General features: G+C 56.7%; 2 protein-coding genes across 2 annotated transcripts in view; one reads left to right on the top strand and one right to left on the bottom strand.

Annotated features, from left to right (window-relative positions):
* The window catches only part of MX1 (MX dynamin like GTPase 1), a 27,969-nt gene extending 22,675 nt beyond the window's left edge, over positions 1-5,294 (top strand). Inside the window, exon 16 of the mRNA XM_077778616.1 lies at positions 5,185-5,294. Within this exon, the coding sequence (XP_077634742.1) occupies positions 5,185-5,294 (110 nt within the window). The remainder of the gene's footprint in view (positions 1-5,184) is intronic.
* Positions 4,619-10,402, bottom strand: part of TMPRSS2 (transmembrane serine protease 2) — a 26,046-nt gene continuing 20,262 nt past the window's right edge. The window contains exons 9-13 of the mRNA XM_077778653.1: positions 10,138-10,313; positions 9,011-9,106; positions 7,010-7,152; positions 6,389-6,541; positions 4,619-5,985 (exon numbers count right to left, since the gene is read on the bottom strand). Of these exons, the coding sequence (XP_077634779.1) occupies positions 5,974-5,985; positions 6,389-6,541; positions 7,010-7,152; positions 9,011-9,106; positions 10,138-10,313 (580 nt within the window). The 3' untranslated portion in view covers positions 4,619-5,973. The remainder of the gene's footprint in view (positions 5,986-6,388; positions 6,542-7,009; positions 7,153-9,010; positions 9,107-10,137; positions 10,314-10,402) is intronic.

Below are 10,402 nucleotides of genomic sequence, written 5' to 3'. Positions count from 1 at the left end.
CCCGCGGCCGCCTGTCCCGCCCGCCTCTCCTGGGCGCGTCTGCGGGGAGCGGGACCCGCCCTGTCCCCTCCAACCCATTTCACAGATGCTCGAGGGATTAGTCGCCAGTCTTTCTAGTCGCCATCTGTGCTCGTCCCTCAAGGGCAGGGACTGAGTGCGGAGACTTCGGTCGGGATTACGGAGAATGAGACTTAAGCCGGATGGACGCCTCCGCCTCCCTGGGTAGGAGAAACGATTTTCCACCTCGGGACTGTTCCTCTGGAGCCCTCTCCGCCTCCCCCTGGAGATCAGTGCATGTGAAACACCGTAGGCTTAGCTCCCGCCTAGTGCAGCTTCCGTCATGCACCTGCCGTCTCTGGCGTGCTGGCGCCCCGCGTGGGTGTGCTGAGACGCTGTATTTCCCTGATTTGTAATAAACTCGTTTCTACCGGACATGGCTCTGACCCCGTATTTTTTGGGACCGTCTAGGAATCTGCAGACAAGAGGGGACGTCGGGAGAATGACGGGCGTTCAGCGGGGTCCCTCCCAGCACTTTCCGGGGTCAGTTTCACTGGCGCCGAGTGGAGACGCTATAGCCATACGCGCAGGCGTTTGTAAGCAAAGGCAGGTGCTTGGTACGGGCACCCCGACCCCAGTACGAGCCATGTGCCTCTTTAGCAGATTAGATGCAGGCTGGCTTCTCACCGGGGTGCTGGGTGCCCCCGGAGCAATCCCCGGCTGGGGCCGGCACCCCCGCAGGCCTGGCCTGGGTGACTTCCCCAGCACCAGGCGGCCCCGCCTCCCACAGGAAGATTCTGCCGGGACTGGGGACGGCCACAGGTGTCCGAGTTGCAAAGGGGTCTTCTTTGCTGTGGTTCCAGTCTTCCTGGAGGCTGAAGGAGAGGGCAGAGGAAGAAGGCTGAGTCTGTGCTCCAAGGAATGGGACTTGCCCGGGGAGCCCACCTGCTGGGGGCTCACAATGTGCTTGCAATCACTTTCACTCAGCCCCAAGCAGCAGGTGTCCAGGGCTCCCCCAGGCTTGTCCTGAGCCGCCACCCATAAGGGGGAGGGCAGGGTCCCTTCTCCCGTGTGTTCAGGCCTCGGGGAGAGAGCGCCCTGGGGTCTGCTTTGGGTGACTTGTTCGCTCAGGGGCAGCCAGGCTCTCACAAGGGGTTCAAGTGCCCCCCCCGCGCCCATCCACCATCCCTGCCCCCACCCATGAGGGACGCCGCCAGGGTCAGAGCCCGCGTCTCCAGGTTCCGCTGCCCACCCGATACCACCAGCAGGAAGGCCCGTCTCTCTGTGAAGAATATGCTAGAATATCCATGATGCCCACTCGTGAAGACCTTGTGTTCAGTAAGTCTGGGCCCCGCTGAGCCCACAGGATGGAACTGGGTCTGGGGCCCAGCAAGGGGAGGGGGGCACAGAGAACGGCACAGAGAGAACAGAGGAGAGCTTCGGTTTTCCAGAATGCAGGGTCTGACAGGCCGTTGGTGCTTCATAAATGCTGCGAGAGGGGGTGGGGCATGGGACACACTGGCCATTTGTTCACATGACTTTCTGGATCCGTGAGTGTCTTCTAAGATGCTTCAGAGCATCTGCTTGTTTGATTTTAAGTTTACTTATTTTGAGAGAGAAAGGGAGAGAGCGAGCACCCGCATGTGGGCTCCTAAGCGGGGGAGGGATAGAGAGAGGAGAGAGGATCCCCAGCAAGCTCCCCGCTGTCGGCACGGAGCCCCGCACAGGGCCCCAACTCCAAACTCCAGAGCTGTGAGGTCGTTGTGGGATGTGGGAGGCCCCGGTCCTGGCCTCACGGAGTCGAAGAATGACCTCACGGACAACAGAGAGTGAGCAGAGCGACAGAGTTTATTGAGGGAAAGTATAAAGCTCTCAAGGGTCCCGACTGGGGAGCCACCGAGGATTTCTGTCCCTGACTTTTTACGGGGACCTCATCAGAAAGTCTGTGAGGCTCCAGCGGGCCTGGGATACCTTTATCCTTTGTTTTTCTTCCTTCTCCAACCCCCCGCTGCTGCCTGAGCCTCCCCGTTGTCTCTCCCTGCCTAATGTTGACGCTTCCCCACTCAAGATCACGACCCCGGCCGAAATCAAGAGTCAGACGCTTAACCAACCGAACTACCCTTCTCGGGGAAAGGCAGACAAAACCGTCCGGCACCCAGAGGATTCCCCCAAATGTCAGTTTTTGTTTCAGAGGAAAGGAATCCAGGGAGCAAACCTTCCACCAGGTAGCAGTGAACGCGGCACATGGCACCCCTCCCATCAGACTTCTTTTTCTCCCGGGAAGAAAGGTCCAGGCGGTTCACAGGGTTTTGGTGGGTTTTAAGTTCGGTCTCTGTAGTCAGAACAAGCGTCTAACAGACAGCATTTATTGGGTTGGTTCGTAAAAAATGGAGCAGCTGGTACATTAGTGAATTTTTAAAAGTCACTTTATTCTAGCACTTTTCTTAAAACACTGCGTTTACTGGGAGAAGGGACTCTGGTGTGTTTCTCACCCTGCATCTCTTCCCTGGGTCCAGTGCGGCAAAGGACGGGGCCATGGGGTTTGACTCCAGCCAGGGGTGTGTGGGGCTCTTTACAAAGCCAGGCTCAATGGGGGGCCTTGATCAGAAGGGGAAGAGGCCCTGAAATCGGAGTTGAGGAACAGAGGGGAAGAGCTGGGACCAGACCCAGAGCTTGGGTTTAAGGCAGGACTGTCCCCCATTAACAACTCAGCCAGATGCAAATCGAGGTGGGCACATGTTTCTAAAATTTATTTTAATGTTCATTTATTTTTGAGAGAGAGAGTCAGAGCACGAGTCAGGAGCAGCAGAGAGAGAGGGAGACACAGAATCTGAAGCAGCTCCAGGCTCTGAGCTGTCAGCATGGAGCCTGACACGGGGCTTGAACTCACAAACTGTGAGATCATGGCCTGAGCTGAAGTCAGATGCTTAACTGACTGAGCCACCCAGGCGCCCCTGGTGGGCACACATTTCACTGCTGGAAACCCACCCACTGATCCAGCGGCAAGAAACAACACACATCGGCACAAATTATTCACTTTTATTAATACTTGTGTTTTCCCTTTAATTATGAGTATCTTGGGTTCCTTTACATCAAGCAAATTAACTTACATCTTTTATAAAGGTTTTAACACAAAAATATCAGTATTTCCCCAGCTCCAGCATCCTGGCTGGATCTTTGAAGGCAACAAGCCTCACCCAAAAGTACAACAACCCACGAGACAACCCTAGCATGAAAAACACAACTGAAGGTTGTCAACTGCCTTGCCCACGTGGGTTGCTGGGCACGCGGTTCACTGCTCTTTGCAGAGCCTTTATTCCTGAGTCGCCCTACTTGCTAACGTTTATTTCTAATCCCACAACCAGCTCTGACTGCGCTATAGCGGACAGGTGTGCGGGGCGGCAAAAAATGGGAGGTGCCCCGCGCACGAGCCTCGCCAAGCACCCGCGAGGTGAAGCCCACCTCCTCGTTTCAGCTCTCACTGTGAACAGGGTGCTCTTGTGTTCTGGCTGGTGCCAGGTTTCCAGTATTTTTGTACTTTTTGCAGGGGACCTCGGGGTTTGACGCGGCCCCAGGTGGAATGGAGAAGTGTCTCCTCTGTGAAGTGCCTCACCGAGAAAACACGCGGCAGATAAGCAAGTTCAGGAGTGATGGTGCCATCAGCACGGGCTCAGTGTTGGTGCATCAACTGTACATCCAATTAGGTGCCTTTTAGCAGAAACACCCACAAAACAAGGTCATGAATCGATTGGTTGGCCAGGACTGGAGGCTCGTGGACACCTGACCTTTACTGTCCCCTGGAAGAGGCGATTCACCCACCATTCACTAATTCAGTGTTCATGACGGATTTGTGGACCATAATTACCATGAGTGAGAACCCACTGTATTTAAGGGTATAGTCTAACAAAAATGTATGCTTAACCTGTTTTTATGGACTCTTTTCCATCATTTTAACATATCTTTCCATGAATTTTTCAAAGCTTATTTATTTTGAGGGAGAAAGTGTGAATTGCGGGGGGGTGGGGGAGGGGAGGCAGCAGGGAGAGAGGAGAGAGAACCCCACGCAGCCTCAGCACTGCCAGCTCTGAGGTCGACTCGGGGCTCGACCTCACGAATCTTGAGATCATGACCTGAACCGAAATCAAGAATTGGAGGCTTAACCGACTGAGCCACCCAGGCGTCCCACGTACCTTTCCATCATTTCAACACATAATGAAGACCATCATCTGTCGCATATGCAGGATTTGGGGGATGCAAAGGGTCCCAGTGGATTTCTGTTCTCGGGCAGAGAAAAATCCCATCCAGTTTCTCTCCTGCCCACAGCCCCGGCTCCCTGGGACTGGCCCCCATGAGAGCCGAGACGGCGGCTCTGTCACCAAGAAACAACAGGGATTTGGGGAAGACACTTCAGGGACGAGATGCTGGGCGTTTGGGACCGTTCAGGATGTGTGGATACTTAGTGGGCAGAAATCTGCAAGACACTTGGGTCTCGGGGTCTGAGTNCCATGCTCATCCGCAGAGGCTCAATCAATATTTGGAAAAAAAAAAAAAGTATAATTTATTTGTACAATATTTCACAATTGAATTTTACAGTTTAAAAAAGATACAAAACAGAGGACAAACAGTGGTCACATAAAAAGAAGCCAAGGAGGGAACGAGTTCTCGCCACGACGATGCTTTTTAAAATCTGGCTCGGGGAGTGGGCACCCCGGGGCGCAGCAGCTCTGCAAGGCCCCTAAGGGTGGCCAGTGGGGCCTCCGCCGCCCCCCACTTCAAGGTTAAGCCCTAGCCCTTCGGGGTTAGGTCCTAAGTGGTAGAATGGATCGTTTCCTTTTTGGAAACCAGTGCTGGAGAGGAGGCAGCGCCCCTGGGAGGCAATTCAACCCCGGCCCTTCCCTCCAGGGGAAGCCTGAGGGGCTGGAAGGGGCCGCGGGGAATCCAAAACACGCCTCTCTCTTCTCTGTTGGAGCGCAGGGCTGCCGTGAGCAGTACGGAACACTTTGGAAAGCGCTTCTGGTCGCCCGCCCGGCCCACTTGGCAAGGGCGTTAGTTTCAAAGAGCCAAATGTAGCAACTACGTAGAGACATCACAGCCAAAATTCCGTGAGCACTGAGGTAGTAACATGTAGAAACTTTGCATGGAAACAGTGTCTCTTGAATCACACATCCCTGATTCCCCCCCACCCAGGTTGGGGGGGTGACCTCAATTTCCATGTGATCCGCAGGCCCCAGGAGGGTCAGCACGGCACCCCACTCGGCCGCATCCCACAATCTCCAGGGAAGAGGGTGCGGGAGTGAGGCTGGGTCTCCCCGGGGGCGCCCAGCCCAGTGGTGCCGGCCCAGCAGTGCGCAGGTGGGGGGTGGGTTTGCAATGACTTGCCTTGCCCCGATGGCTCTGTCTACACTCTCACCCTGTCGAGTAGGAGAGAGAGTTCTTGATGCCTTTAACATCCTGACCCATGAAGGGCTGGTCCCTTTATTTCCAGCCACCATCCAGGGCTGCTAAGAAGGCACTAAAAATGATCAGTGAAGACCCCCGTGGGGAGACTGGCCCCGGGGTACCCTCCCTAGCAGTGACCACAAGGCTGGCCCTGAAGGTCCCACCCGGCTGTCTTCCCTTTCTATCTCAAGCCGTCCAGCAGCTGAGAAGTCACCAGCCCCAGGCACGTCCAAAAGCGGCCCCCCGGAGTGGGCTTAGAAGAAGACCCCACCGGGCAATGTCCATCTCTCTGCCCTGAATTGGCTCTGGGCACCCACCCCCCACTGGGCCTGGGCACCCCTTTCAGACCAGGGGTCCGGGAGCACGGGCCTGTGGCCTGCACAGAACTGTGGAGAGTGCCAAAGACAGACAAATACACTATTTAATAACAAAGAAAGGACCTTCGAATCATTTCTAAAAGTACATGACGCACAGGGAATTAAAAATCAGCCCCTTCGTTTTCTTGTGGAATGGCGTCAAAGACAGAGGGCACACGGATTAGCTGTTGGCCTGTTCAAAAAGGAAAAAAAAAACGACTTTATTTTCTCAAAGCACGAAAATGTAGCAAATTAGTCTTGTCTCCTAGGTTGACCAATAACCCAAGCAGCAAGCTCAGTGAGTGGGGCCGAGACTTTCTTCCTACAGCGCGGAAGGTCAAGGACTTGGGCCGACAAAGTCAGCAAGAGGCTCCGGGTGGACAGTGGCCTCACCTGGGAAGCTCAAGGTCGACCTCAGCCCCTGACGTGCAAGTGCTTATTCAGTGCGGGCTTCCCACGGCGTCTGCCCTGCCCCCGGGCCCTGTCCCTCTGCGCCCTGGCCAGGCTGAGCCTCAGGCAGCCACACCACACCCCGCAGACTTCTGGGCTTTGGGACAAGAGTGAAAGACCCGGGGAGGAGGGGACGGGAAAGTTACCCTCATCTGTCGATAAATCCAGTCCGTAAACACTGTCACGTTTCCGTACACCCCTGGTCTGTTTGCCTTGGCACAGCCGGATCCCCAGCTCGTGTCCCCAATCAGCCACCAGATGTGGCTCTTCAGAGTGACCAGGGGGCCTCCGCTGTCTCCCTGGGGGACACAGCAAGAGCAGAAGCTTCAACCACATCCCGCACACGCAACTGGCCATGCCCGGAGGGATGGGGTCAGGGCGGGGGTTGGAGTGGGTGTCCCCGTGGCAGTTAGGGCCCAGTGTGCGGGTTTCGTGTCCCCCCCCCCATGAGGGACAGGAATATAATCCCCCAAAGAGACAGTATCAGTGATGAGTTTTAGTCTGCATCAGGTAGGAGTTAGTTACTAAGTAAATTGTTGGCCGGATTTTCATCCAGTTACAAAACTTATTCCGGTTCCACTCACAAGCCTGCAAAATGAAACCCTTGGGGGGCTGGGGGGGGAGCAGAGGCGCCATGTTGGTGGCCACGTGTGCACTTTTACACCGCCAGGGCCACGGCGGCTGGCCACGGCCACCCCGGAGCTGGCCCCGAGAGCCAGGGACAGGGACCCCGTGTCGGTGGGGCCACGGGGACAGCCTGCAGTCACCTGGCAGGAGTCGATGGTCCCCTGCAGGTAGCCCGCGCAGATCATGGCCGGCGTGATCAGGTTGTTATAGACATACTTGCTGTTACAGCGCGACGGCTCGATGAGGGGCACCATGACAGCGTTCAGCTCGTCCGAGGTTTTCCCTGAGACAGAGGACGCCGTCAAGCCGCCATGTGGCCGGCGGCTCCCGGGGATCGGTGGCCTCCCTCCTGGAGACGCGCTGCAGACCNCCTCCTCCGGGAGGCCCCTCTTCCCAATCAGGGAGGCCTTCCCGGACCTGGAGCTATGGAACGCTGTGTTCTAGAATCGTCCTCTCTCCCCACCCAGCGCCCTGCTTCTCCTCGCTGGAGGCTCCCATGTATCCACCTGGAACAACCCCACGGGGCCCCACCTGCGGTCCCACTTCTCGGCCCCCCTGCCTGTGAAACCTTCTCCAAAGCAGTGTAGACCCGTGTGCTGTCTACCTCTTCCCTCCCATCTCGCTGCCTCCACACGAGTGTCTTCCAGGCGCTGCGGGCTTCACGTGCCGAAACAGAGCCCCTCACCGCACCCCTCCTCCCCCAGTCCTCACCGCCCCGTCCCCCCCTCCAGCCCCCCGCCCGGGGGCTCAGGTCCTGAAGCAAGAAGATGCTGTCCCTGGATCCCTCACGGCGCCCCCTGCTGGCGTTCACTCCATCTGCAAGGTGGTGGCGGCTCTGACATGCTTGATGTCCCCACCTCCAGGCCCAGCACCCACAGCCGAGCCGCCAACCCGTCACAGAGATGATTCCCTGACACTTGGGTTCAGCCCCCTCCTGCCTGCATCCTTTCTGTGTCTCCCCCAAAGGCCGCCAGCTCACATCATTCTCCTTCGAACCTCCCGATGGCTCCCTGTCTCACGCAGGATACAAGCCAGCATCCGCCCCACAAAGCCTGTGAGCCTACAGCCTCACCCCTGGCTCGACACTCCCCAGCCACACTGACCCTTCTGTTCCTTAAACAGCCTTGTCATTCGGATCTCAAATGTCACCTCTTACAAGAAGCCTTCCCTGACTACCCCTTCAAAGCTGCCAGGCCCCTGCTGTCACAACTTTCTGGTGTTTGAAAGCACCGACTTCAGTTCTCTGTTTCCTGGTTGATCATGTCCCCCCAGCCCCCACACCCATGAGGAAATGCGACATTCCTGAGGGCAGATGTTTCTCGTCTTATTTTGTGCAGTGACGCATTTCCAGCCCATAGGAGGCGCGCCGCAAGCACGTGTTGATTTCCCCACTTGCTTTGGCTGCCCTGAAACTGTAAGGCTCAACTGCGGGAACTTTCTTTAGACCAGATGCCTGGACGTCCGGCAAGGCCGCCGTCGCCCTGATCCGCCCCCCACGTCACCCAGCTGCCCTTGAACTTTTCACCTTGTTCTAAAGGGTTTGTCATGTGCTGCCTTAAACTCTTTTCAGAAGGACGCAGACGGTGCGTAAGGCTTCTTTGCGCCACTAAGCACTTCTCACACTTCGTCAAAGTGAAACCGCTTCTCACACTTCGTCAAAGTGAAACCGCTAAGCTTCCCTCATCTGAAAAGTATCCTCGGAGGTGAAAGTAGATCACACAAAGCCCAGCTGAGCNGGTGTCAGGGCAGAAGGGCGCAGGTCCAGCAGCCCGTGGCTGGCCGTCACGGGTCACGCAAGCCCATCCTCACCGAGCCCGCTGTCACTCAGCCCTTGGAGGGCACGGCCGGTTTCCGGGACAAGCCGTTAGCTACACTGCGATGAGACCACACAGCTTGTACACCTGTCATGCTGCTGTGGCCTTTACACTTCAAAAAGCAGTGTCCACACACGATAAGGACACTGTGCCAGGTAGGGCAGGTGCAGTTCTTGTCCCATTTAGCAGATGGGGAAACCGAGGCACGGAGACGAGCAAACTGCCCCGAGTGATCTAATCGTGTGGGATTAACCCCCACGCCCCAGACCTCCCACTTCCAAGCCCAGTGCTGGGTCCGTGGGACCTGCGTGCCCAGGAGCCCCTCACCTTTCTCGTGGGTGGCCCCCCACCCGGAAATCCAACACGGCTGCTCCGGCTCGAGCATCATGCCTGGGTTGGGCAGACACACCGCTTTCACCTTGTCTGTTCCAAGAAGAGAAAACAGTGTGAGCCCGTCTGGTCTAACTGAAGGCTTTCAGGGACTGTCTCCCCCTGGACCGGCCCCATCTGTACGCTGCAGGGGCCGCTACTGCCACCAAGGAAGATTCCAGACTCTGCCGTGTCCTGGCCCTCCCACGTTCTGGCCCTGCCGGGCCCCTCCTGCTCACAGGCAAGGTGCTCCCTTCTCTGGAAGTCACGCTGCTTAGACATAGAATTGTTGGCGAGCTCTGCTTCTAAAACTTCATGATGAAACCTTCAAGAAACAGAACTACGAAGCTTTGTTCAAACTGAAATCTTCAAGGAACAGAAATGTAAAAACATAGACTGTCTGCAGGTGACGGAGGCAGACACACGTATGGTACGAGAGGCTGGCGGACGCTCCCGGCCTGTGCCTGGGGGCCTGCTGGAACCCGCCCCACGGACCGGTTCTTCTGGGTCCAAATTGTGTCCTACCTTGAATGCAAACACCTTGACCCAGGGTAAGACAGGCTCTGCTCTGTCTCTACCCATGTGGGCTGGAACATTCCGGACGGACCCTTGGATGGACTAGAATGAGGGCCGAAGCTAGGGGAACCCACGTTTGTTTTCCATTGTTGGAAACTTAAGTTTCTTATTTGCAGGATTTATGTGAAAAAGTAGAGTCCTGACAAATTTTAGAGGCGATTTCACCCCCGGGGGAGGTCTCTCGGCATCTGGACACACCCGTGTCACAAATGAAGGGCACCGATGGCATCTAGTGGGTGGAGGCCGGGCCAGGATGCCCAAGAAGCCGACCAACCCTGACCGTCAGCAGCGCTGCGGTTGGAAACCCATCCCGACGTCCATGTGTGTTGATTTAATCCTGACTCTGGCCGTGGAGACAAAGCTGCTTACGCCCACCCCCCCCATGAGGGGGGCACGACTGTGGGGGCATGGCCCCCACACCCAATGCAAGCCCCTCCCTCTGGCTCCGTCCTTCCAAAGATGCGGTCAAAGTCGTCCACGCCCCAAGCCCCACGGCCACGGCCACGCACCGTTGAAAGTCAGAGGCGTCTGCAGCTTCATGAGAGCGATGTCGTTGTTCTTGGTCTTGGAGTCATAGTGTGGGTGGGAAATCACCTTGTCCACTCGGCGCCCGAGCCCGTAGAACATGAAAGCCTGTCTCAAAATCCCCGCGAAGACCGTCCAGTGCCGCGGGTTGTTCAGCGGTCTGCAAGATCAAGCCGAAGACAGCATGAACGTGACACGCTCCTTCGGGGACAGTCAGGAGTCACAGGCCGGGGCGGGCGACCCAGAGGG

This window comes from Crocuta crocuta, unplaced genomic scaffold (assembly GCF_008692635.1).
Source record: "Crocuta crocuta isolate KB4526 unplaced genomic scaffold, BGI_CrCroc_1.0 scaffold931, whole genome shotgun sequence".
In the NCBI taxonomy this organism is placed as follows: domain Eukaryota; kingdom Metazoa; phylum Chordata; class Mammalia; order Carnivora; family Hyaenidae; genus Crocuta; species Crocuta crocuta.
Note: the sequence above shows the minus strand (reverse complement) of the source record. Positions and strands in the feature narration are given on the sequence as shown.